This window comes from Chrysemys picta, chromosome 21 (genome assembly GCF_011386835.1).
Source record: "Chrysemys picta bellii isolate R12L10 chromosome 21, ASM1138683v2, whole genome shotgun sequence".
NCBI classification, from domain to species: Eukaryota; Metazoa; Chordata; order Testudines; family Emydidae; genus Chrysemys; species Chrysemys picta.
In genome coordinates, this window is record NC_088811.1 from 14,535,007 (window position 1) to 14,562,667 (window position 27,661).

The window sequence follows — 27,661 nt, forward strand, 5'->3', positions numbered from 1 at the left end:
CCGGTTGTGTGTGGTGTGTGTGTGTCACTGCGGGGAGGATCAGGCACAGGGTGCATGTATGTTTCACACTGGGTGCTGGGCGTGGTGTGTGTGTTACTCTGCGTAGGGGTTGTATGTGGTGTGTGTGTGTGTCACTGCGGGTAGGACCAGGCACAGGGTGCATGTGTATGTTTCACACTGGGTGCTGGGCGTGGTGTGTGTTACTCTGCATACGGGTTGTGTGTGCTGGGCGTGGTGTGTGTCACTGCATATGGATTGTGTGTGCTGGGCATGGTGTGTGTGTGTTATTCTAAGTACAGGTTGTTTGCTGGGCCTGGTATGTGTGTCGCTCTGGGTGCCGGGCATAGTGTGTGTGTGTTACTCTGAGTATGGGTTGTGTGTGCCAGGCCTGATGCTGTGTGTCACGCTGGGCCTGGGGTGTATACTCTGCATCAGGGTGGATAAAAATCATTGATTTTAAAAAAAAATTTGTAATTGGATTTTTTTTATTTAAATAGGATTTTTTTTATAAAATGCTTTTTGCGGAAAAAACCTATCTAAAGATAGTTTTAATTAAGCTACATTATAGCTCAAAGATATCTCATCATGGAATAGGGGTTATAAATTCTAATTCTATAGTATGAGACAATATAGTCATGTAATGTTTAAGAAAAGTTTTGTAAATGAGCTCTTAATAGTTCATGAATTAGGGACCCGATCTTATGGGGTTCCACAGGCTTCTGTATAGATTATTTAGGTTAATCTTTCTATCTACCTAATGGGACTCAGTGCTCAGTCTAGAGATACCATCAGAGATGCTTAGTTTTGCAGTTCTCAAACTGTGGATGTGTGTCTCCAGAGGTAACATGCTTTTTAACAGCAAAAATGTTTTTAAATAAATAAATAATATATAGAGGTGAGAAATAACAGACCTCAGCTCTATTGTCCCTCTGCAAATTTGTGTAACCAGAGTCAATCCCTCACCTCTCTCTAAAAGTAGAAAGTTTCAAAAAGTTCAATGACTAGAAGATTGTTGGGGGCGGAATAGATCTGAACATGGGGAATAAGTCTGGAGATAAATGTGAGAAGCAAGGGACATATGCTTGTTTTGTTAAAATAGTTGATGAAGAAAAAGATCCAGAATACTTAACATTGTTGTTTTAGTTAAAACAATTTAAATGTCTGTCTGGTGATAGTTCTCTTCCTACTACAGCATGGCAAGAAAATCCTCCAAATATTAATGATTAACCTGTTGAATTGGAGATAGTTCGTTTCCCAGTGACTTCACCAAACAATCATTCGTTTTCTGATATAGCTGTAAAACTAATCTGAAAAGTTTTCAAAATAAATCACTGTTTAAAATATATATAGTGTGTACCTTCTAAAAATGAAACCTACATCTATCTCTGATTGTGAAGAATATGTATTAAGGTTATAACAACCAACAAAATTGCACTTTTATGTAGAAAACCATGATTAAATCAAGTCTTCCTGACTAGTGATTTAAATCAAATCCACCCTGCTCTGCATGCTGTGTGTGTTACTGTGCGTACAGGTTGTGTACCGTGTTACTCTGGCTGGGTAAGGGTTGTGTATGCTACATGTAGCTGTGTGTTGCTCTGGGTATGGATTGTGTACTGGGCATGGTGTGTGTTGGCCTGGGTATTGAATGTGTACTCTGCATGCTCTGTGTTGCCCTTTTTGTGGATTGCAGACTCTGGTGTGTGTTGCCCTGCATATGGACTGTGTATGCTTCATGCTGCCATGTGTTACTCTCCATATTCTGTATTGCCCTGGGTATGGATCTCTGCATGTTGTGTGGTGCCCTGGGTATAGACTGTGCACTCTGTGGGTACGTCTACACTTACCTCCGGGTCCGGCGGCAGGCAATCGATGTTCTGGGATCGATCCCGGAAGTACTCGCCGTTGACGCCGGTACTCCAGCACCTGCTATATACTCTCTTGTTGATGTAAGACTGAGGGTGATACTGAATGTGTACTCTGTTATGTGCTACTCAATGTTGTGTGTTACCTGAGGTATGACTACATAGGTAGCTTAAATGCTGTACAGTATTATTCTGTTTTACCTCTAAACTCTTAAGAACTAAAACCACATAGTTTTGTGTGGCTCTGTTCTGTAATAAAACACCAGTTTGATGGAGCAGTAGAATTAGTGACCACATTTATTCTGTTTGGACATTTACAATAACATGTAACTAACCAACAGTGCTTCATGATTAGAAAAAATTAACCCATTTTTGTTCACTTCAGATCATTTCATTGTGCCTAATGTAGCACAGTCATAACATCATATTCCTCTGAAGACAGAACTGCTAGGGTATTGTCCGGTTCTCACCACTACATTCCCTTTCCCATCCATTCTCACACACAGAAAAATAAAATAAAATCAAGAAAAATAAACTAAGGGTAACGAAGAAGAGGATGTTCACAAAGGGTTGAAAATTAAGTTACAATAAACAGCATAATGTAAAATGCTCAGTTTACTATAGGCTGTTGCTTAATAATAACCTGATTCATAGATGAACAAGATAGTATACTTTGGATTTATTAAACCTTTAGTTTCTCTTCTCTCTTATTTAGTTTTTCTTCTTATCTTTACAAATAACTATTTTACATTACAGAATTCCTGGATTTGTATGATTTATTGATCTGTGCAATTTTGATCAACAGTAGTGATGGGCCAGAATTAAAACTCCGTGTTAAATTCTCCTCCATCGGAACTTTAGAGGTTTGCATAAAATGAGATCTGGATCCAAACCAGAACTCAATGAATCTTTAGTTTGGTTGTTCTCTAATCACTAGTAAATAAATGTACAGCATATAACCTGAGGTAGGAAGATGTGGGGGAGAAGGTGCACTTGGCCCATTGTGCTTGAGTAATATGTTTCAGAATAATGTGGACCCTCTAGTATATTAGAATTTACATTCTGACCTTATATGAGACTCTTATATGAGACCGGCCAGAGACCGGTCTCAGTTAAACCAATATAAATCTGGAGTAACTGCATTAATGTGAGCAATAATAATATTTAGCACTATAAAAGCATTTCTCACCCAAGCATCTCAAATCACTTTGCAAAAAAAGATTAATGCATCATTATTCAGGTGAGGAAACTGAGGCACAGAGTGGTCATGTGACTAGCTCACACTGTTTCGATGAACTGGCGTTTTCCCATGCAAAATGTTTTGTTGACAAATTCCCAACCTGCTCTAACCATGACATCATACTGCCATGTCTGCTAAACCGAACTTGTGAACGTTTGGGATTGGCCAATTCACAATGAGGCAGATCTGGTTCTTGCCACCCCTTCCCCAGGCCTAGTATAAATGAAAATTATTTGCATTGGAGTTCCCTGAGGCTTACAGAAGTTGAATGACATTCCCTAGGAGACAGAGTTGGGAAGTATCTGAAATAAATCTTCGTCCTGCAGACAGAAAGCATAAGATTGTCTGGAGGTTCTTTAGTGTCGTTGCAGATCACATGCTCCACATACTCTTCAGAACTTCTTCAGATCTTCTGGTCCAAATGACAGGGGCAGGAGCTCTTGAAGAGTCTTGACTATATAGGTCCCATCTGGCTTCGTCATGTAAATGTCCCAGTCTCTACTGAACTAGAAAAAGAGTCAAAGAGAACTGTCTGTGAATCTCACCTGTGCAGAACTGTGAATTGTTCATTGGTATTTACCCAATAGCGAAAAACAGTTAAATAAACCATAAGCAGAAACAATATGTGTGTTTTAAAAAAATGTGGTATCTGTCTAAGTGGTTGGCCATTCTTTTTATGTTTCATTGTTCCATATGATGGTCCTGCACTTCAACCCAGAGGTGGCTGCATTTCACGGGTGGGTGAAACAATTACCGATCCTTTTATTGTATTATTTTTATAGTGCACAAAGGCCCTGATCCTGTGATCAAATGTGTCTTGTGCCCAGGTAGATCCAAATGCAGGATCAATGCCAAAGCATGCCCAGCGCTTTACAGATATGCAATAAGACAAAGTGACTGCCATGAAGAGCTTAGTGTCGAAGGCCATGATCATGCAAATTATTCCTCATGGGTTGATCCCTGCACCTAAGGGGAGTCGGCTTTGTGCAGGCTCAGGAATCTACCCACCCAGAACTTCAGGAGCAGAGGCTAAAACCGCAGTCATAACGAGTCACGTTCCTATAGCTAGCCTTGCACAGAGTCATTTGCTAGACTATTTGCAGAAAGTGTGTGTGGGGGGGTGAACACAGTTGAAGTAAATTCAGTTAAAATAAGCACTCTGGTAACTTTTTTTTTACTGCAGCAGGCAGCTGGCTCATTGCCCATTAGATTTTGCCATTGTTCTGTTCTGCATATTAACACTGGGCTATTTGGCTTGTGTTTGTTTTGTTTCACCATCTTCCTTTTTTCTTTATTCTTGTTGGGGTTTGTTTGCTTGCCTACCACTTCTGTATTTTCCTAACATTAACCCTTCGCCTATTCAGACCCCTTTCTCTCCCCGCCTTCTACGTTTTGCACCAAGAGCTCCTTAACCCTTCTTCCAGCTCCCTGCCTGAAGTTCACATCTGCCTGCTTGTCCCACTTTAGCTCCTGGCAAGCAACCTCTTCCTTGGGGCAAAGTTTGGAGGCCTTTATAGTATTAACACATTAATATGAAACTCTGAGCAACCTTTTAAAGCAGGGGTGGGCAAACTACGGCCCAGGGGCTGCATTCGGCCCTTCAGACGTTTTAATCTGGCCCTCGAGTTCCCACCGGGGAGCAGGGTCCAGGGCTTGCTCTGCTCTGGAGCTTGCTCCACTCTGCGCTTGCTGTGGCTCCATGCGGCTCCCGGGAGCTGCGGCACCTCCTCCCTCTGGCTCCTATGCGTGGGGCAGCCAGGGGGCTCTGCACACTGCCCCCATCCCAAGCGCCGTCCCTGCAGCACCCATTGGCCAAGAACCATGGCCAATGGGAGCTGCAGGGGCGGCGCCTGCAGACAGGGCAGCGCGCTGAGCCGCCTGGCTGCGCCGAGCCGCCTGGCTGCGCCTCCGCATAGGAGCCGGAGGGGGGACATGCCGCTGCTTCCTGCTTCCGGGAGCTGCTTGAGGTAAGCACCACCTGGAGCCTGCACCCCTGACCCCGTCCCACACTCCAAGCCCCTGCCCCAGCCCTGATCCTCCTCCTGCCCGCCGAACCCCTTGGTCCCAGCCCAGAGCACCCTCCTGCACCCCCCAACCCCTCATCCCCAGCCCCACCAGCCGGAGCCCTCATCCCCGCACCCCAATCCCCTGCCCCAGCCCGGAGCCCCCTCCCGTACCCTGAACTCCTCATTTCTGGCCCCACCCCAGAGCCTGCACCCCCAGCTGGTGCCCTCACCCCCTCCCGCACCTCAACCCCCAACTTCATGGGCATTCAATTCATGGCCCACCATACAATTTCCATACCCAGATGTGACCCTTGGGACAAAAAGTTTGCCCACCCCTTTGTTAAATCCTCTACCAGTTTCTAGATTAGAGCCTGATACTTCATTTCATGGAGATCCAAAACTGGCTTTAACCTCCAAAGGAAATTTCAGATGCATAAAGTACTTGGGATCAGGCCCTCGGGGAACTTTACTTTGAAATAATGTTGCTTATCTATGTAGGGAATCTGCCATCAGTTAAACATTAGCCATTAAAGTTGTGCTGAAAACGTTACATGCAGCTTAGAGCCGTTTTGGTGCTATGCCTGTTTCCTGCACATGAAGAAAATGAACCCGGTGGAGCTCCTAAGATCCTTGTGTTTCAAAATACTCCAGCATTCTACAGTAATGGTCCTAAATACTGCAGGCTGAATCTTGAGTAGACTTCTGCAGATGGGCAAGGGCCCAAATGCAATGGAAATGTTGCATCCTCGCTGCATTTGCAGACTATGTAACACAGGGAGCCCCCATGTTGAACTCTGAAACCCTCCTGCATCTCTGCAGTCCACCTGGCCTCAACCAGAAGGGGAGGAATGGATGCTTTGGTGGCATGGCTAATAGATTTCTGCAGAGCACCAGACCCTGTGCTTGAGGGGAGCCTAGAAAACCCCAAAATATATGCTGGGGCCAAGGAGTCCTTGCCTCAGCTCTCGTGTTTCGGTGTATTTTTCCCTGACCAGAGCCCTTGCACTCAAGCTTGGCTCCCTTTTCATGTTTTGGCCCTGTTGTAATACTATTGAGAGCTGTAGGGGCACCAGAGCTGAACTTTCCTTCTGTTTCTGCCCTTGAAAACACACTGCGGTCAGCACTCTAGGGATTAACATTGTTTCCAAACTCGGAAGCCCTTGTTTACTGATCCCTCTCCTTTTGTCATTCTCGACATTCAAAACCTTCCCAGCTTGGTGCTGTGGGGTGCAGCAAGTGTGATGCCCACAATTTGGCACAGCTCAGAATGCTTCCTTACTCCGCAAATTTTTGAGCTGTGTCCCCTGACATTTCAGAGTGAGCATTGTGGGGTCTGAAAGAAACCAATGTTCTCAGCCAGGCAGGTGGGTGGGAATTAAAGCAGTTTAGTTTCAGCTGTTGAAAAAGAAAGCAAAAGTTGTTTACCTCTCTCATTACTTGTCTGCAGGCCCCACAGGGCACAATGAAGTCCTCTTCACTGTTGCTATCGAAGGAGAATAGAATGCACAGGTCAGTCTAGCTCATGGTGGAAAAACTGTCTAAAGTTAATGCATCAGATAAATAATGTTAATGCATCAAATAATAACAAACAGTAGTTAGTAAATAGTACTTCGATTGCTCTTTCTACCCATAAATCCCAACGTGTTTTGCAAAGGAGGGTCAAGATCATTGTCCCTATATGACGGATGGGGAAACTGAGGAAAGGAGAGGTGACGTGACTTGCTCAACGTCTCCCAGGGAGGTAGCTGTGACAGATATTGCAGCCCCATACGATATCGTTGGGGACCAGATTGTATTAAATCTATGAATGGTTTATGTATGATTGTGTTCTACTCCATGGGGAAGGGCTATCACAGCGCCTACAGGAACAAAAGACCATGGTGGTGGTGGGAGATTAAGGCAAGTCACTCTCTAGAAGTTCTTTAACATCAGTGAGGTACCACGCCTTGGCATGGTTTGCACATACTGGTTCAAGCTGGGTTTTCCAGAGACTGGCAGACAACGAAAGGACTTTTTGGTATAAAGGGGTGAGTTTGAACTGACACAGTGCTTGCCTTCTGATCCAGCAAATATACAGGACCAAAGGGGGCCCCACCCAGGCGGAAGGGTTGGAAATACTTGGGCCGGGTCTCATAGGACTGATGGGGGTGACTCCTGTTATATTTGGTGTATGTTTAAATCTAATCATTGTTTTTATTCTGGATTCTCTGTCAGGCATTATCTCCAGCCCTCAAATCATCTTTGTGGCTCTTTTCTGCATCCTCTCCAATTTTTCAACATCTTTTTTTAAAATGTGGACACCAGAACTGGGTGCTGTATTCCAGTATTGGTCTCACCAATGGCGTGTTCAGATAAATTCACCTCCCTCCTCCCACTCGCTACTTCCCGGGCAGGGCCGGCTTTAAGCTGATTCGGCCAATTCCCTGGAATGCGGCCCCGCGCCTAAGAGGGCCCCGCAACGTCCGGGGCTGCCGGTGGGGCAGGAAAAAACAAACAAACAAAAAGCCGCGTCCTGCTTCTCCCCCCTCCCTCCAGCGCTTGCGCCGCCATACAGCTGATCAACATAAGCCTGGGAGGGAGCGGGAGGGGTGAGGAGGAGGAATGCGGCGTGCTTGGGGAAGACGGGGGGCCAAGGCGGGGATTTGGGGAGGGATCCAATGGGGCGGGGAGGCCTGGGGGGGCAGGGCAGGGATTTGGGGAGGGATCCAATGGGGCAGGGAGGGGGCGGGGCCAGGGTGGGGATTTGGGGAGGGATCCAATGGGGCAGGGAGGGGGGCGGGAGGGCGCGAGACAATTCGCGTCCCGGCGTGGGGCCCTGCACCTGCTAAAGCCGGCCCTGTCCCCGGGTTATACATCCGAGGATGGCATTGGCCATTTTTGCCACAGCTTCACACTGGGATCTCATGTTGAGTGGCTTGTCCACCATGACTCCTTTTCAGAGTCACTGCTTTCCAGGATACAGTCCCCCATTCTATGGGTATGGCCTGTATTCCTTGTTCCCAGATGTAAAACTTGGCATCTGGTTGTATTAAAATGCGTTGAAAGCAGCTTGCATACCACTTGGTGTAAGTCAGGGGTTCTCAAACTCGGGGTCGGGACCCCTCAGGGGGTCACGAGGTTATTACATGGGCGGGTCGCGAGCTGTCAGCCTCCACCCCAAACCCCACTTTGCCTCCAGCATTTATAATGGTGTTAAATACGTAAAAAAGTGTTTTTAATTTATAAGGGGGGGAGGGTCGCACTCAGGCTTGCTATGCGAAAGGGGTCACCAGGACAAACGTGTGAGAACCACTGGTGTAAGGCATCTTTCAATGGCTGATCATTCACTCAAACTTGCTAATCCGGGTGCTGGGTTCTGGAGACCTGCTTTGTTTTGGAATTACTCTGCAGCTACGATTGCAGTCTATAATCCTAGTGCCTTTCTCTCCAGGGTGGGAAAAGACCACAGGATCTTCTGACCCTTCCCACCTCCCCAAGCCCACCATCTAACCTCCACTACACAACAGCACAGGGAGTTGGGAGGCTCTATGGCAGGGCTGCCCAGAGGATTCAGGGGGCCTGGGGTCTTCGGCAGCGGATCCCGGGGTGGAAGGACCCCCCGCCGCCGAATTGCCGCCGAAGACCTGGAGTGGACTGGGGCCTGAAGCTCCGGGAGGCCTGGGGCCCGCGAGAGTTTTCCAGGGCTCCCGGAGCGAGTGAAGGACCCCGCTCCAGGGGCCCCAAAAAACTCTTGTGGGGACCCCTGTGGGGCCCGGGGCAAATTGCCCCACTCCCCGCCCCCCCGGGCAGCCCTGCTCTATGGAGCTGGGCTCCACACTGCACAGGGTTCAGATCCTGGGAACATTACAAGGCTGGGAAAATCCACTCCAGGCTTTTACTGCAGTAAATCCCCACAGATTTGTGAGTTTGGAGGGTTGAGGGCGGGAGGGTTGATGCCACATGGGCAGCAACTTTGTCCCTGGCCATGACCCTGTCATGTCTTCCCAAAGCCCACAGAGGTTTCCGTGGAAAGGGGGGATGTTGCTGTTTCTGTGCATCTCATCCTCTTCTGTGTACATTGGCCATTCTGTGCTGGTATTTACTCCGTTTTCATCCCTTACTGGGAGAGCCCCATAGGGAAAGCACTGGCCCATCAGTTTGGACTTTACTAGGATTCTGACACCTGTGTATCTATCTCCAAGTATCTGAAAGGTGTTAAGATCAAGGAAGGCATGAGAATTATTTGGGGGGGAAGGGGGGCATAAGATGGTATCACTAGGAGTAATGGGGCAAAGTGAAAGAATGGTGCATTTCAAATGAATATCAGGACCAGCTTTCTAACCGCAAAGTCTGTTCGGATGTGAAATACCCTCCTGAGGGAGGTATTGGAAGGCGTTTAAAAACAAGCCTAGACGAAGCACTCAGGAGTACCTTGTAGCTAACCCTGCATAGGATGGACTACAGAACCATATAGCTTTTACTCCTTCCCAGTGTTGATGATCATTGTGCGTAGAAGACAAAGGATCTGCTCCTTAGCAAGCACCAGGTTAATATAAATATAGAAACCTGCTCATTATCCCTAGAAATATTCATGAACATTTGAAAGGAGAGACTAAAACAAAGCGAGGCTGTCGGGTGATTGTTAAAATTCAAACCTACAATTTCTCTCTCTTCATTATCCCTTTTCATGAATGTGGCCCCTTTGTTCTGAATAAAATTAATTCCTTGGCTCTGGTTACTGACATGGATTATTCCCAAGTAGTGTAATTTGACATCGCTTCTGCTTTTAGTCCATTAGCACAAAATGTTCTCAACAACTCCTCACTTGCTCTGTGTCAAACCAATAATTAGGAGCCTACAGACACATCACAGTACAGAAGCTTACAGTAAGGACCAGCTAAATAGCAGCCTCCAGTTTTTGGCTGACCACTTTAAAAGTCGCAGCAAGGTTTCCAGGATGGTTGCGTTCAATCTTTAGTTAAAAGCCCACAGCTGATCTTTGCATCTCCTTTAGGTGCTCACTTGGGCCTGGATTGTGCAAACTGGACCCCTGTGCCCTGCTGAGTTCTGTGAGGTCCTGCACAGATCAGTTTGCGGGATCAGGGTCCCCCAAATGGTCCTACTCACTTCTGAGGGACTATTTGCATGAGTAATGGCTGGCAGGACCCAGACCTCAGTCTTAAAAGCGGTTGCAATGTAGTTTAATGATAATCTCGCAAAACAAAACAAATCACAGTCTTTTCTCCCCGTCTTGAAAGTTGATGCTGCAAAAATTAGGTAAAAGGAAGAGCTCATTTTGAAAGGATGGCAATGGCCTCTTGCCACCACCCGGAGCTGTACGTGCCTGTGTGTTTAAAGCGCAGGAAGCAGAGAATTAGAGGAACAAAAGTGTTGCACAGTTTTCCGGTACAAGCACATTTTGAAATGATTCAAAGGGATGTGATTCAGAGCTCTCACTTACCTAGCAATGGCCATGGCTCTGAAATTCACGTACCCTTCTGACACGGCTTTCTGAATGGCAGTGCGTTCAGCACACACCCCCAGGGGGTAGCAGGCATTTTCTACATTGCAGCCTAAAGGAAATACAGAGCACGTTGTTACTTTTCAAACTTGTCTGACAATAAATACAGTCTGACCTACTGATGTGGTGCCCTTCGTCCAGGAGTGCTCTACAACAGCGGTTCTCAAACTAGGGCCACCGCTTGTTCAGGGAAAGCCCCTGGCGGGCTGGGCTGGTTGGTTTGTCTGCCGCGGCTGCAGGTTTGGCTGATCGCAGCTCCCAGTGGCCGCAGTTCCCCACTGCAGGCCAATGGGGGCTGCAGGAAGCGGTGGCTAGTACGTCCCTCAGCCCGTGCCACTTCCTGCAGCTCCCATTGGCCTGGAGCGGCGAACCGCGGCCACTGGGAGCTGCGATCGGCCGAACCTGCGGACGCGGCAGGTAAACAAACCGGCCCGGCCCGCCAGGGGCTTTCCCTGAACAAGCAGAGGCCCTAGTTTGAGAACCACTGCTCTACAAGGTCATAGACAGGAATCACTGCACCCAGCACTGGGGTGGAGCATACAGAGCAATGTGAGAGGAAGTGGAGAGCATGGTGTCCAGCTGAAATTGCAGATGGGATTTAGGGAGGCAGAATTATTCACGCTGCAAAACGGCCAGAACCGTATGGGCTGAACCGCCTAATTATGCCCAGCTACGAGAGCACTGTATATCTGTATACATGTAAAGACAGAGTTAAGGGATACAGTGCCAGTAGATGGCCCTCAAAAAATATGTAGCGGAATCGTTGAGTTTTGTAGGACCGATAATACTTTTTGTAGCACACTGCAAATGGCTTCTTTTGTGCAGCTCTTTACATTAGCTCTTAACATGCGCCGGTATAACATAAATCAATATTTAAAATAAGGAATAATTAATGACATGGGACCTTTTAAGGCTATAGGCCAAATTCAGCATTGGTGTTAGCGGGCACAACTCCACTGAAGTCAGTGGAGTCATGGTCTGTAAGCTTGCAGGGTATTTTGACCTTCAGAAGACAGCCCTGGGGTACCGCTACCACCCCAAGGGGGGGGGGTATTGGACTGCCCCAGACAGAAGAATTCTACCCACTGAATCACCAGCACCACTTTTAACAGCACTCAGGAGTCTGATTGCATGAAGAGAGAGAGCTGCTAGCAGCAGAATCCTCCGTTCAATGGCATCCGATGGCGTTAGATCACCAGAGTCCCAAAGTTAAAGTGCATTTCAGTAGCTTTGGCCAGTCAGTCTTTGTCTTTTTTCAGTATTTAATTGCCTCCTTAGATGACTGCTTTGTTATGGGGAGGCAGGTGCAAGGTATTTTATACAGGGTTTGTTATTTTAAGTACTATATGGTCCTGAGACAGCAAAGCACTTAAGCACGTGCCTAATTTTAAGGAAGCAAGTAAAGTTCAGTATGTGCATAAATGTTTGCATGAGCTTAATTTTCATAAGCGATGAGCACCTGCTACTTCAGCTGAGCCCTGCAGATGTTCAGCACCTCTGAAAAGTAGGTTGTAAATGCATACTGCAGGTTTGCTGATGAAAGGAAGGAACGAGATCCTAAAGGCACAATATCCAGACTCCAGGGCCAGATTTTTTTCCATTAGATAATTATTTGCAAATACAAATGCAACACCAACAGACCCCGGTCGTCGGCAGGCGGGATCGAACCTGGGACCTCTAGAGCTTAGTGCATGAGCTAAAAGTCAACTGACTCTTAGCTAAGGCTGTAGAGCAGACTCATTTAACTCTCTCTAAGTGGTCTCAGTGCCACTAGGTGGGACAAACACCACCCCCAGAAGGTGTGTGGGTTACACATATTTTTCATTATTCGCTTTGCTCTAACCATGAACCTTTAGAAAAGTAGGTACGTCTGCCCCAGAGCCCTTCTGGCTCCTCTCCGAAAGTGAGGTGAGGTCTCCTGGCTCTCTTCTTTTTCATTCTCAGGGGAGTGAAGTGGTGGTGCTGGGGTCTCCAAACCCGTCTCTTTTTGACCCATTTCCTTCAACAGGCCCCTTTTTCTGATTGCACAGGGACCTGGGAAGAACACCCAAGGGCCATCCCCATCCAAGGCAAGATCTGGCATGTCTCCCACCCCCACAGCATTGTCTCTTTTATCACTATGACAAAGAGATGCCCTATAGTTCACTATCCTAAGAGGAAATCCCCGTCCTGCTCAGATGTCTCGACTCTGCCCAGGCAGAGGAAACCGAGCCCAGGTTTAGCCAGCATCACAGAGGATGTGACTCCAATGAGTTCTCCCAGCCCTGACTTGTTTTGCAGCAAAGATTTGAATGCAGTCCAGGAGATCAGACGGCAACCTCTTGTTGCTCAGCAAGGGAGAGCAATATGGCCCAGGCAGGCAGAACAGAATGGCATAGTCAGTGCGACCTGCTCTGCCCCCAGAGAGATGCAAGATTGCCAACCTCAACCTTTCAAGAATCGTTATGATTATTTGCATTGCAATAGCACTTCGGAGCACCAGTTACGGGCCAGGACCCCACTGTGACGGTGCCCCCTCATAAGGCTTTATGGAATATGCTTATGAATGTATATATGCCATAACTAGAATATGTTTTATGCTACATGTGCCACGTAACATATCTATGTAAAGGTTATGATCTACTGAATACATTCCTCCTATTTGTATGCATGTATCATTTTCGTACTTGAAGTTAGGAATATTGGCTGTCTACTTGCTTGATAGCCCTAGTAAAGCATTTGGCCAGCTGATTAAGTGCCCAAACAAGAACCACTTAAGCCAACGATGAACTTGGAGACACCAATCCACATCAGAGATTTCCCAGGAATGTGGCTTGGCTGGTAAAAACTGAGTCATGCATGGACATGTGACTTGCCCATGTGACTCCAAAACTCCATCTTGGAGCTGGACTCTGCATAGGAGTAAGGAGGGGGTCTCCACCCACAAGAGAAAGTCTACTTAAACCCCTGGGAGACCCCTCTATTTTGTCTTCAGCTGGCTAAAGGGATAGCCTCTCCACCCCCCAGGATACCTGAAAGAAACTGGAACAAAGGACAGTAACTACAGGGGGTGTGAGTGGTGGCTGGACCCAGACTAGCAGGAGACTTGTCTGTAAAAGGAAGCTTACTGGGACTGGTGAGGTTCTATTAGTATTCAGTTTCTTAGACATAGACTTGCGTGTTCTATTTTATTTTACTTGGTAATTCACTTTGTTCTGTCCGTTACTACTTGGAACCACTTAAATCCTACTTTCTGTATTTAATAAAATCACTTTTTACTTATTAATTAACCCAAAGTATGTATTAATACCTGCGGGGGGGGGGGGGGGGGGGGGCAACTGTGCATATCTCTCTATCGGTGTTATAGAGGGCAAACAATTTATGAGTTTACACTATATAAGCTTTGTACAGGGTAAAATGGATTTATTTGGGGTTTAGACCCCATTGGGAGTTGGGCATCTGAGCGTTAAAGACAGGAACACTTCTGTAAGCTGCTTTCAGTTAAGTCTGCAGCTTTGGGGCATGTAATTTAGACCCTGGGTCTGTGTTGGAGCAGACGGGCGTGTCTGGCTCAACAAGACAGTGTGCTGGAGTCCTAAGCTGTCAGGGAAAGCAGGGGCAGAGGTAGTCTTGGCACATCAGTTGGCAATTCCCAAGGGGGTTTCTGTGATCCAACCCGCCACACCCACCCCACTAAGTGCTGTACAAACACAGAATGAAAAGGTGGTTCCTTCCTGAAAGCTTACATTCCATCAGACAAGAAATGGGTGGATATAGACAGACGGGGGAGTACCGGGAAACACAGGCAAAAATAATGAGTCAGCCCCCCCCAGATTGGCTTGAAAATCATAAGATTCTAGCAGTAGCAGATGTGGAGTCATTTTCTTTGCTTTCTGTGTTTTTGAGCCTTGGGGGATCCCTTTTTCCAAAAACTTTTGTCTACAGCCATGAAGGCTAGAAACTTACTATTACAAAAATGAAAGCTGAGGTTCTCTCATGTCTCGAGGAGCTGGGCTGTTGGAAACATCAGGAAACTTACTTGTGGCACCTTAGAGACTAACAAATTTATTTGGGCATGCTCGGGGGTTGCATGCCCAAATAAATTTGTTAGTCTCTAAGGTGCCACAAGGACTCCTTGTTCTTTTTGCTGTTACAGACCAACACGGCTACCACTCTGAAACCTGTCATCATGAGACTTGTAATAGAATCCGAAGGTCTGGCAATACTGGTGAGTATGCCGTCATTTTCATAGCCCGTGGCCCCAGGTGGGGGCACAAACAAGATGGAAGCAAGGGGCTTCCCGGTTTAGTTTCCTCTTGCTAGTCCAAGGCTGGAGAAGGAAGGCAGGCCATTGACAGAAACCGGAACCAGAGACGGATTATAAATTGTGACCCAGTTTGGAAAGGACGGCCCAAATCCAAACCACCTTACAGCCGAGTGAGGCCAGTGCCACATCTTGGGGAAGCAAAGGATGACGACATGAAGAATACAGGACAAGTTTCCTGCACAACATTTTACTCATGGCACAAACTATATGTTGCTATCAAAGTCTCTGCCTTTTTAGGGACTATAGCTCAGTGGTTTGAGCATTGACCTGCTAAACCCAAGGTTGTGAGTTCAATCCTTGAGGGGGCCATTTAGGCATCTGGGGCAAAAATCTATCTGGGGATTGGTCCTGCTTTGGGGAGGGGGTTGGACTAGATGACCTCCTGAGGTCCCTATGATTCTATGACTCTGGTGCCTCTACTTCGTCAGAGTCACTCCCCTGTGTGGATGTGAGAAGCCTCTACTTCTTCAGAGACACTGGAGGGCATAGGGTCCAGCTCTTCAGGAGTTGAGGTGTTACCGTTTGGGGGAGCGCTGTCCTTACTTACTGAAAGATGATCCTTTACTCTCACAGATCTTGGGAGACAGACCTGTCCTCGCTTACAGACAACCCCCCCAACCTACAGCAAATACTCACCAGCAACCACACATCACTGAACAAAACCACTGACCCAGGAACCTATCCTTGTAACAAAGCCCGATGCCAACTCTGTCCACATATCTATTCAAATGACATCATCATAGGACCTAATCACATCAGCCATACCATCAGGGGCTCGTTCACCTGCACATCTACCAATGTGATATATGCCATCATGTGCCAGCAATGCCCCTCCGCCATGTACATTGGCCAAACCGGACAGTCTCTACGCAAAAGAATTAATGGACACAAATCTGACATCAGGAATCATAATACTCAAAAACCAGTGGGAGAACACTTTAACCTGTCTGGTCATTCAATGTCAGACCTGCGGGTGGCTATCTTACAACAGGTTTCAGAGTAGCAGCCGTGTTAGTCTGTATCCGCAAAAAGAACAGGAGTACTTGTGGCACCTTAGAGACTAACAAATTTATTAGCGCATCCAAAGAAGTGGGCTGTAGTCCACGAAAGCTTATGCTCTAATAAATTTTTTAGTCTCTAAGGTGCCACAAGTACTCCTGTTCTTTTTATCTTACAACAGAAAAACTTCAAAAATAGACTCCAACGAGAGACTGCTGAGCTGGAATTGATATGCAAACTAGACACAATCAACTCAGGATTGAATAAGGACTGGGAATGGCTGAGCCATTACAAACATTGAATCTATCTCCCCTTGTAAGTATTCTCACACTTCTTATCAAACTGTCTGTACTGGGCTATCTTGATTATCACTTCAAAAGTTTTTTTTCTCTTACTTAATTGGCCTCTCAGAGTTGGTAAGACAACTCCCACCTGTTCATGCTCTCTGTATGTGTGTATATATGTCTCCTCAATATTTATTCCACTCTATATGCATCCGAAGAAGTGGGCTGTAGTCCACGAAAGCTTATGCTCTAATAAATGTGTTAGTCTCTAAGGTGCCACAAGTACTCCTATTCTTTTTACTTACCAGAGAAGATCTTCCCATCACAAGTCAGTAGTGCTGCTCCCACTGGGAAGTGACTATATGGACAGTAAGCAGATTTCTTAGCTTCCTTGCAGACGTGCAACAGGAGTTGAATTTGCTCCTGTCCCACGGGGGAGGTTGTTGAATTGGTGATGTTCTGATGATTCCCCCTGGAACAGTCGTACTGCACCTGGGCCATGGTTACACTCACAGGTATCTGCAGGACTTCTCCTCTTTGCAACTGCAGCAAGTGAGGGGAAAAACAGGTGTGAGCACGAGGAAGTGCCAGTCTCCGCTTCTGAAGACAGTGTGTGTGTGTGTGTGTGTGTGTGTGTGTGTGTGTGTGTGTGTGTGTGTGTGTGATAGACTGACTCACCGTGTATATGTGGCGGACGTGCCAGTGAGTGGAGGATTTGCGTGTGTCTTCCTCGTGAGTGTATGTGTTGCAATTCGGTTCTCTCACTCTCATCCTCTGTCAGTGGCTCAAGATTTTCCTGTGTTACGTAGTCCTCTAGCTCAGGAGTCTAACGGTTAGCTCAGCTCTAAGTGTGCGTGAGCGTTCCCAGACCTGGCTGCATTCCCCCTCTGAGAGTGTGTAGGACAGGGTGGATTCATGGGCAGCCTGTGAGGCGTGCTCTAAGTTTTCACCAGTATCTCTGCACTGGTCTGCGCGCTGTCTCCATGAGGTGTCCAGAGCAATTCAGTGCACCTGATCGCTCTCTCTCTCTCTCGTCTGCCTCTCCTCTCTCTGCAATGGAGCTGTCCTTCTCCACCCCGGACAGCCTGTCTCCCCGCTGCTGTACCTCTGTGGGAGCAAGCTGGCGGTGAAGATGAGCATGTACCTTTGGTAGGACTCTCTGCTTGAAAAGGAGCTTTCAGGGAAGGAGCCGTCCCATGACAATGCAGCAACAAAGAAGCAACAGGCTCCAGCTTGGAGGGCTCTGCATTCATCCTCACAGCACCAGGCTTCCCACACGATTGGCTAAAGCCTGCAATGCCCTGACCGCCTGGCTCTGATTGGCTCTGCGTTAGCAAAAGCAGCTTCCACCCTCTGTGGTCCGAGCTGATTCTCAAAGTGCCTTTCGGCTAGTGGAACCGCTGGAGAGCTGTCAGCAAGCGCCACCCCTGTCCTTTCAGTGCATCAGGCTGGGGCATTTTGCCAGGAGGTGAATTGGCATTGGGAGGAAATTCAGGAGGCGCAGAGGAAAATCTGCAAGGAAATACCAGGACTACAGAAACAACAGTGAGGAGTCCTTGTGGCACCTTAGAGACAAACACATTTATTTGGGCGTAAGCTTTCATGGGCTAGTACCCACTTTGTTAGTCTCTACGGTGCCACAAGGACTCCTCGTTGTTTTTGCTGATACAGACTAACACGGCTACTCCTCTGAAACAGGACTACAGACACTCAGTGACAAACCCGAGCTGATAGTGAGAGATAGGTAGGCCAGGGGCGCTGGAACAATTTGTATAGTGGGTGTGCTGAGAGCCTTTGAATCAAACTGTAAACCCTGGATAGAACGGAAACCACTTCAAGCCAGGGGTGCAGCAGCACCCCCAGTTCCAGCACCTATGAAGACTTGGAAGGATTTACATTTTGATCAGTAAATGTCAATTTCACCATAAACACACAAACCCATGAAATAATATTTCCATCAATAATCATCTAAAATGTACAAATAGGCAAAGTAAGAAAAATGCTGCTTGAGAACGTATTAGGGTTTGATTTCAGGATATTTACTTTATATATTTTGACATGTGAGGTTGTCAGATTGTGTCTAATGCAGGGGTAGGCAACCTAAGGTGGCACACGAGCTGATTTTCAGTGGCACTCACACTGCCCGGATCCTGGCCACCTGTCCAGGGGGCTCTGCATTTTAATTTAATTTTAAATGAAGCTCCTTAAACATTTTTAAAACCTTATTTACAATAATAGTTTAGTTATATATTATAGACTTATAGAAAGAGACCTTCTAAAAATGTTAAAATGTATGACTGGCACACGAAACCTTAAATCAGAGTGAATAAATGAAGACTCCGTGCACCACTTCTGAAAGGTTGCCCACCCCTGGTCTAACGGTTATAAAGGTTTGACTTTTTGAATCTCGGTGTCTGCTGTCATTAAATAATTATCTGATCTCCCCTATTATCTGGCGCCCCCCCCCCATAATTTCCCACCACTGTGACAATTTAAATGGAAAAAAATGCTTAAAAATAATTGATATTATCCGTCGAAATGATAAAAAAATAAAAATCGAATTCTGCCAAGCCTAGAGATAGGGCACATTTGCCAAGTATTCGGTACCCAAACTGAGGCAAGATTTTCAAGAGTGCTCAGAACCCAGCACGTACCCCTGCACTGAGCTCTTTGAAATATTGGTCGTTAGGGCCCAATTATCACACGTGCCGAGCACCCACAACTCCTACGGAAATCACAGGGAGATTCAAGTGCTCAGCAGCTCTGTGACTCTAGGCTAACGTTTCTCGCATGCGGCCACCAGGGGCTTTTTGTGTGGCCACGACACCCTCCTGGGCAGTGATGGGGGAGGCGGGGGTACAAAGCATCGGCCTCTTCTCCCTCCTTGTTGCTTCTGGATGTGGTGCCCTGCACCACCTCTGGAGAGAGGTGGGGCACAATGCTGTAGGAGCAAGGTGAGTTCTTGACCCACGTTGGGGGGGACAGGGTTTGGGCGGCAGTGTCCAGTGGTGGGACTTCAGGATCCTGGCCGTGCGGCCCCGGGCTCCAACCACAGGGCAGCGGGTACTGATCTATTTTGCTCTGGCCACATGGCCCTGGCCTTCAGCGGCGTGGCTTCAGACTCCAGCCCCTGGTTCTGGCTGCGTGGCAGCAGGTGCTGGCTCTTGGCTCCAGTCCCGGGCTCCAGCCGCGCAGTGGCAGGTGCTGGCTACAGGCACTGACCCCAACCCGGCCACAGGGCAGCGGGCTCCAAGCACGGGGCTCTGGCCACTTGGCAGAAGGTGCTGACCTCTGGCTCCAGCCACAGAGCTTAGTCGGCCTCTGGTCCCCAGTTCTGGCTACGCAGTGGCAGGCACCAACCCACTGCTCCAGTCATGCGGCCCCAGCCCCAGCACTGATCCCCAGCTGCCCAGCAGCAGATGCCAACCCACAGCTCTGTTCCCGGGCTCTGGCTACACGGTGGTGGGAGCTGGCCCTGGATGCCAACCCCTGGCCGCGCAGCAGCAAGCGCTGACTCCAGCCACGCCGTGGCGGGCGCTGACTCCTGACTCCAGCCACGCACTCCTGGGCTCCGGCACCCAGCTCCGGGTTCTGGCTGTGGGCACTGAGCCCCAGCTCTGGCTGCACGGCAGCAGCCACCTGGCTCTGGCCACCCACCCCCATCGCCCCTGTGTCCATCCAGGCCCCCGCTGCCTCCCACGGCCCTTGTCATAACTATAAAGGGAAGGGTAACAGCTGTCCTGTGTACAGTGCCATAAAATCCCTCCTGGCCAGAGACTCCAAAATCCTTTTACCTGTAAAGGGTTAAGAAGCTCGGGTAACCTGGCTGACACCTGACCCAAAGGACCAATAAGGGGACAAGATACTTTCAAATCTTGGGGGGGGGGGGGAAGGCTTTTGTTTGTGCTCTTTGTTTTGGTTGTTGTTTGCTCTTGGGACTGAGAGGGACCAGACATCAATCCAGGTTCTCCACATCTTTCTAAACAAGTCTCTCCTATTTCAAACTTGTAAGTAAATAGCCAGACAAGGCGTGTTAGTTTTCCTTTGTTTTCTCAACTTGTAAATGTACCTTTTACTAGAGTGTTTATCTTTGTTTGCTGTACTTTGAACCTGAGGCTAGAGGGAGGTCCTCTGAGCTCTTTAAGTTTGATTACCCTGTAAAGTTATTTTCCATACTGATTTTACAGAGATGATTTTTACCTTTTTCTTTAATTAAAAGCCTTCTTTTTAAGAACCGGATTGATTTTTCCTTGTTTTTAGATCCAAGGGGGTTGGATCTGTATTCACCAGGAGTTGGTGGAAGGAAGGAGGGGGAATGGTTCATTTCTCCCTGCTTTAAGATCCAAGGGGTTTGGATCTGTATTCACCAGGGAATTGGTGAAGAGTTTCTCAAGGCTTCCCAGGGAAGGGAATCCACTTGGGAATGGTGGCAGCGGACCAGATCTAAGCTGGTAGTTAAGCTTAGAAGTTTTCATGCAGGCCCCCACATTTGTACCCTAAAGTTCAGAGTGGGGAAGCAGCCTTGACAGCCCTATATCCAAAACACCCTCCCCACCCCAGGACCCTGCTGTCTTGTCCTCTCATCCATCTCCCTATTGTCCCGAGCCCCCACTGCCTCCCCCGGTCCCGCATCCATCCCACCATCCCCTCTGGCCCCTGCTGCCTCTCCCTTCGCCCCCCCCCCATCCACGGCTTAATGGGTCCCGGGGTTTGCTGAGAAAAGTGATATTAACAAACATGCAAGTATCGCTTTTCACAGCAGACTTACTAGCTATCTGTGAAAAGTGATACTTGTATGTTTGTTAATAACACTTTTCATAGCCTCCCAGGGAGCTACTAAGTGTGCTGTGATATTAACAAATATACAAATATCACTTTTCATAGCAAGCCCCAGGACCCACTAAGCCCTGGATATGTGTGTGGAGAGGGAGATGGGGTGGGGGGGGGGGGAGCTGAAGGGGAAGTCAGCATTATTTTTGTTATTGAATCTGCCAAAAAACCCTACAAATATACATTACAATGATTTGGATGTGCATCTGTGCATATTTAATTGTCCTTCCTAAAGTTAACTAAGTCTATTAGGGGAAAAGTCTCAGTGCAGCCACCATGAGTTGGTGGCCGCACTCTGAGGCCACCAAAACATTTGTTGCGAGAACCCCTGCTCTAGGCCTTCAAAGTAGACTGGATAATGCGTCTTGCATTCGCCAATGTGGGGTAAAGGAGTTGACGACTTACACAGTATTTGGCTTCTAGGAATGATCAGAAGTGCTGAGCACCTACAACTAGGAATCTGGCCCCCAAATTAAAAAATCCTTCGGAGAGAAAGATTCACAGGTGCTGCTAGCCAGATCTGGGGGCCAAGAGCCAGTCGGAATTCAGTGGAGCTCAGGCAGTGAAATCAGCTGTTTTTGCCAAAACGCTACACCCATAAACTGGCTATCAGCTTATGGGTGTCGCTTTTCGGTAAAAACTGCAGTGCTCAGCCAGGCGTGCCCTGAAAGATGTTATGATTAAATATTTTTGTGACCTTAAAGGACTCCCTCCCACAGACCTGACCTTGGGTTCTTCTTCCTCGAATGAATAACCCTGACAATTCAATGAATGTCTGGGGGCAGGGGCTCTACCCGGGCCCCTATGAACAAGCATAGTGGCATTTGACATCCCATGGTGCTTGCTACTCTGATATAAGTGGCTAGACCAGGTGCTTAGAGGGTGAGGGGAAGGGGAATAATTTGGCTGCTTGGGAGGCAGCGTGGGAAGGTCAGGTCAAAGGACTGGGATGAACCTCAGGCTGGGGAATTTTCTGTGTACTTTGTGGTTATAAACACTAACCCTGGAGGAAGACACCGTGCTGACTGCAGCTGTTTTCCTGCTGAATCATTCTGCCAGCTTACCCTGTGCACGAGGAGACAACTCTCTCTCACTAGACTGTCCCTCAGCTAGGCCATCCGGGTGATTTACAGGCAAAGTTGAATATCTAAGTAACGAATACAGGGGCTACTGTACTGATCGTGCTATTCCAGCTGTTAGTTATTCAGTTAAAAATTACTCCCCATCCCCTCCATTAAAGCTAGGGAGACTTCTGATTCATGATGAGAAATGCACTCATTTTCTCTGAAAGGTTCCGTACGGAACAGGCCGTCATTCTGTTCCTGCTTGGCATTTAGCTGGATGGTTACTTTTAATGATCGCATTTTGCCCAGGCTCAACCCAGGAAAGGCAAGTTAGCTCCAAAATGCAGCTTTAACCAGTTATTGCTGTTGTTATGATCCATCGTATTGCAGGGCTGCCTACCAGCTCCAGCTGGGATCAGAGCCCTCTTGGTGCTAGGTGCTGCACAACCCCCCAACCCAATTTTCCACTGAAAAGGGGTTAGGTCAGGGGTGGGCAAACTACAGCCTGGGAGCCACATCTGGCCCTCCAGACGTTTTAATCCGGCCCTCAAGCTCCTGCCGGGGAGCAGGGTTGGGGTTTGCCCCACTCCACGTGGCTCCCAGAAGCAGCGGCATGTCCCCAGTCTGGCTCCTACGCATAGGGACAGCCAGGAGGCTCCGCACGCTGCCCCCGCCCCCAGCGCCCCCCCTGCAGCTCCCATTGGCCGGGAACCACAGCCAATGGGAGTTGCAGGAGTGGTGCCTGCGGATGGGGCAGCGCGCAGAGATTCCTGGCCACATCTCCGTGTAGAGCTGGAGGGGGGACATGCCAATACTTCTGGGAGCTGCTTGAGGTAAGCGCCCCCCAGAGCCTGCATCCCTGATCCCCTCCCATACCACAACCCCTGCCTCAGCCCTGATCCCCCTCGGTCCCAGCCTGGAGCACCCTCCTGCACTCCCAACCCCTCATCCCCAGCCCCACCCCAGAGCCCGCACCCCAAACCCTCACTCCCCCCGTGCCCCAACCCCCAATTTCATGAGCATTCATGGCCTGCCATACACTTTCCACACCCAGATGTGGCCCTCGGGCCAAAAAGTTTGCCCACCCCTGGGTTAGATGGAAAATTTTCGACCAGCCCTATAAGAAAACACTCTGTGCCCTTAGAAACGTACCATTTAACTAGACAAGAGAGAGAAAAGGTGGGGGTGGGAGGGGAAAACCATGGAACAGAGAGTGGACGTGACTTACTCAAGGTCATGCAGCAAGGCGGAGGCACACCAAGACTAGCAGCCTGGCTCCCAGCGTAGTGCTGTACCCAGGGGAGAGCATTGCCTCTTCAGAGACAGCGGTTCGGTTTTAGGTGAAAAAACATTTACATGGAAAGTATCTGTTTTCCTAGACATTTTTTTTGAAAATGTTCTGGCCAAACCCTGAACAATTTCTGGTGGGTTTATTTTTTTATTAAAAGTCAAAATTTTCCACTGACAGCTTTGATGAAAGCAATTTTTTGTTCTGTTTTGATTGAAATTCTCTGCAGAATTTTTTCCCCCACCAGCTCTCATCCCTGGCTGTGTGTTTGTGCAGCAGCTGGAAGATATTACCCCACCCACCTTGTCTCTGTAGGATACTAGGGACTCTGTCCTGCAGCCGGCAGGACGGACGCTGATAGAAACTCACTCTCACCTGATCCCTTAGGCATTCTTTCAGATCGGCTCGTGCCAGGGGTTTACTCCCTTGTCACGCACTCGTCTGTGCCAGTGGAGCCCTGCGTGCAACACCAGGGTGCTTTACCATGGGAAAGTCGGTGCTCGGACTCTGATGCAGGCTCGGGTAGAGGGGGCTGAGCTGGGGGAAGCTCTTGCTGAAGGCCCAGTGCCTGTAATAATTAACCAACAGGATCAAGAGCATTATGGGTAACCCAAGTGACAGGTAAAATGAACAGGTGTGTCAGTTAAGAGCAGAATAAGTTCCCCCTCCCCCGTGAAAAAGCCCCTCAAGAACCTTCCCTGGAATCTCCTAATAAACCCAAACCAACTTCTGCCCTCCTTGGGCTTGGCCTTTCATGCCTCTTAAATCCCTTTTGCTGTTCCTCCACTGAGCTTTCTCCTGGAAGTCCGGATTGTGCCCTTTTATCAGGGCTTGCCATTGCAACCTGCTTCACTCCCAGCCACTGCTCTACGCCTCCCTTGGTTGCTTGCCAACCTTCTCGACTCCGGCTGGGCTCCCAGCTGGTCTGTTGGCTTTCTCTCATCCTAGAGAGTGACTGCAGACTCTCTCCTTGCCTGCTGCCCTCTTCTGCTCTCAACTTCCTCAGTTTATAGTCCTCTGCCAGCTCCTTCTCTGCTGAACTTCACCCTGCTTTTCCCAGTAGGTCCACTGGCTTCCCACATTACCCTTTTGGAGCCTGTGTGGTGCACACATCCATCATCACACTGCTGTATGACTGGCGTTGCCACACTCTGTGGGGAGCTGTGTCCAACCTGCCCTGGCTGACACACATCTCCCGGGAGCATTCAGTTCACCTGCTATTGCCCCTGACTGGAGAAGCTTGTCGTCACCCACTGCCGGTTATAGACCCTGTTCCATGCCGCAGTGAGTCAAACGCTGTGGCTGGATCATTTCACAGCCACTGATAACATTCACTTTTATGGACAGTGAGATATTCCTATCTCATGGAATCAAATCTCACGTTCCAAGGCTTCTGCTGATTACCTGAGGGTCAGGAAAGGTGTTTCCCCCTCTAGCCACAGCATTGTACCGCCGGCTAACTGCATTGTGGGAAAGTTTCCAGTTCACCTCCTAACAGCATTTAGGGATTGGTCACTGCCAAGGGGTAGCTACTGGACTAGGTGGGTCACTGGCTGGATCTGTGAGGCCAAATCTATCCTATGTTCCTATTGCCAGGGGGACATTGCTTTACATTCGGTCTCCCTGTGAGGAATGGCACGGTCCAAAGGGGAACACAAAGTATCTTCTGAGGAAAACATGTGTCAAGAGGCTTTTACTCGTACAGGAGTAGAGCCCGCTGTCCTTCCTCGTGCAGGGGGGCGCTGCTGCTTGACAACGAACTGTGTCTTGTCTCCGGCTGCACCTCTGCTCACAGAAACGTTCTGCTTCACGCTACCAGGGTCACACTATTCCCTGTTCCACGGGATCCTTTCTGCAGGTGTGAGAGAGGGAGGGAGAAACACGAGAAAGAAGAACCAGGACCGGGGTGCCGGAAGAAGGAGGGCCAGGGGGCTTAGCCCTCACACTTTTTACCAGCTGTAAGGGCGAGCGACAGGAGGGAGGGGGCAGAGAGGAGGGAGCGAGGTCTTGGGGGGGAAGAGGCAGCAAGGGGGCGGGGCCTCAGGGGAATGGGCGGTATGGGGGCAGGGCCTCGGGGGGGAAGGGGCAGGGCCACAGTTCATGCACCAGCTTAAAAGTGGCCCCCACCCACTTTTAGAGAGCTGCTGCCACTCCTGACCAGGACCCTGTGACTTAGGGTCACCAAGAGGCATGGTCTGATCTCCTTTCAGGGATACAGTCCCATGTTGTGTTTATGGCCTGACACTGCGAAGTGCAGAGCATGTCCTGTGACTGAGATTCCCACCCACAGCAGTGGCTCCCGGATGAAGCCCCTTTTTAAAAGCTAATTTCCTGCTGAAATTCAAGTCCCATTTTATCGTCAACTTTCTTAGAGCTGGAATTAGCCCAGGAAGAGAACGGTTAAAACTGTCTCTCCCCCATTTCACTCATGTCAGGAGAGATTATAGGAGAACATTAACACCCCCGACCTTCACGATGTACTCCCGTTCTGTTCCAGGCCTTGGTGGGCTGTATGTTGCCGCTGCACATCTCCGCAGCAGAAGGATCCTGGCTGGAGCAAGCTAAAAAAAAAGGAAAGGGGAATTTTTTTAAAGGTAGTTTACAAAACTGGAGCCTAGAGTCACCTAACCTAAAGGCTGCGCACCCACCAGCCTTTAATCTGGCTCAATTTATGGTACAATAATCCAGGTCCCATTCCAAGGGTCAAAACTGCGAATCAGTTAAACATTAAAGAGCCAGGTCCTGTCTGGAATTTACTCAGAGACTCAACATCTAGTATCACAAAATTCTGCCCAGCCTGGAAATCATGGAATAAATTGCACAGATTATTTATTAAGAATGACATCTGCAGATAATTCATACTCAGACAACTAGATCCTCGGGAAGTGTAAATCAATTGCCTATGCATATTTACAGCAGCTGAGGGGGTCTGGTCCTTAGCATCTGTAAGAACTCACAGATGATCTGTTAGGGTAATTTCATCCTGGAGATCTTGCATAAGCAGAAAATATTTAATGGATCTACATGGGGCTATAAAATACCATGCAGAATTAGAACGAGCCCCTCTCTCTTTGAAAACTACTTTGAGCTGAGTATCTGTCATCACCAATTTAAAATGCACATAGATTTAATGTAACAAAGGTGCTTGGTAATTAGACTTTCATATTCTATTTAAGTCACCTGTGTTAGAAAACGTATATATCTGCTTTCTTGTAATTTTTCATGTGTAAATACACTGATCACAAGATACTGAAAGCTGGAATGCCACCGTACCCCAAGATTTCCAGTTAATACAAATAGCTGAATGAATTAATTCAGTTAATGCAGATGGCAGCGTTGTCTAGTGGTCAGGGCACAGCTCTGGGAGACAAGACTTCTGGATTCTATCCGTGGCTCTGCCAGTGACTCACAGAGAGATCCTGGCCAAGTTTCTCAACCTCGTTCCTCATCCATCCGTGAAATGACGTTAATAAGACAAAATTGTATGAAAGTTAAACATTTGAACCTCCTTGGGGCAGGGTCAGTCTTTTGTTCTGTGTTTTCACAGTGCCTAGCACTATGGGGTCCTGATCCAGGAGTGGGGCACTCCTAGAGGCTTTCCCAATACAAGGAATAAGTAAATAATAATAATAATTAACTTACCTACTTCATGGGCATGTTGTGAGGCTGGGAAAGTGTACTGAGTTCTTTAGATCTACTGCACAGTATTATTGTCTAGAGCGGTGTTTCTCAACAACCGGTCTGTGGATCGGCGCTGATCCCCGAGATCTCCCTGACACAGTTTAGGAAGGCAGCAAGCCGGTCCTTGGTATCAAAAAGATTGTGAAATGCTGGTTTAGAGGAATGCATGCGGAATGAATCTGTGGGAGTTCCAGTGAACCACTAGATGGTGCATTCGAGTAACTGTATTTTGGATTCCATGATTTTTGATCTACAGATGAAAGCCACGCTAGGGAGTTTGAGTCTGGCATGTGGCTAAGCCATGTCTAGATTTTTTTTGTTAACTATCTGTGGTCCAAATGTTGGATGCTTGTTTGTTAAAATGTGCCACAGAAGCCTCCAAAGGGCGGGACAGACAAATTTCAGAGAAGGAAAGTTGCAGGGGGACAGGACTGTTTTGTGTAACGGATTGTTTTCTTAATCTCATAGCCAAGTGTCATATGTAATGAATAAAATCAGACAGCCGAGGGAGATGGGAGCTGCGTGCTAAGGTTTGACCCAGTACAGGACGGTGGGGCAGGCATCAGAGAGCCCCTGTGGGTGATGGGCAGACCAGGAT

The 27,661-nt window shown here is 48.2% G+C and overlaps 2 protein-coding genes across 9 annotated transcripts in view; one reads left to right on the top strand and one right to left on the bottom strand.

Annotated features, from left to right (window-relative positions):
- Positions 1-2,144: 2,144 nt before the first annotated feature.
- CDA (cytidine deaminase) lies at positions 2,145-27,199 on the bottom strand. Of its 7 annotated transcripts, none has more exons than XM_065575436.1 (8): positions 27,025-27,199; positions 25,851-25,943; positions 25,086-25,234; positions 23,758-23,950; positions 16,506-16,743; positions 10,552-10,663; positions 6,537-6,594; positions 2,145-3,611 (listed from the first exon to the last, which is right to left on the bottom strand). In XM_065575436.1, exons 5-8 carry the CDS (start codon positions 16,699-16,701, stop codon positions 3,498-3,500), a joined length of 480 nt encoding a protein of 159 aa, XP_065431508.1. In that variant the 5' UTR covers positions 16,702-16,743; positions 23,758-23,950; positions 25,086-25,234; positions 25,851-25,943; positions 27,025-27,199; the 3' UTR covers positions 2,145-3,497. The 7 variants fall into 7 exon arrangements, with proteins under 7 accessions (XP_065431508.1, XP_065431509.1, XP_042708883.2 ...); XM_065575437.1 differs by lacking the exon at positions 27,025-27,199 and adding an exon at positions 26,656-26,827; XM_042852949.2 differs by having other exon boundaries at positions 25,086-25,943; positions 27,029-27,199.
- The window catches only part of LOC101942371 (trypsin-3-like), a 36,312-nt gene continuing 28,553 nt past the window's right edge, over positions 19,903-27,661 (top strand). The window contains exon 1 of one of the 2 annotated variants that reach the window (XM_065575432.1): positions 19,903-20,207. The gene's annotated coding sequence lies outside the window, so the exon portion shown is untranslated. The remainder of the gene's footprint in view (positions 20,208-27,661) is intronic. The other variant, XM_065575431.1, reaches the window with a different exon arrangement.

What these genes read in the sequence shown, in the direction of transcription:
- CDA (XM_065575433.1), bottom strand. Translation starts at nt 16,971, where the DNA reads ATGAGAGTGAGAGAACCGAATTGCAACACATACACTCACGAGGAAGAC. An exon ending in AGAGCCATGGCCATTGCTAG is followed by an intron (nt 6,595 to 10,551) that starts GTAAGTGAGAGC and finishes CTCCTTCGATAG; the next exon opens with CAACAGTGAAGAGGACTTCA. An exon ending in GCAGACAAGTAATGAGAGAG is followed by an intron (nt 3,612 to 6,536) that starts GTAAACAACTTT and finishes CTCTTTTTCTAG; the next exon opens with TTCAGTAGAGACTGGGACAT.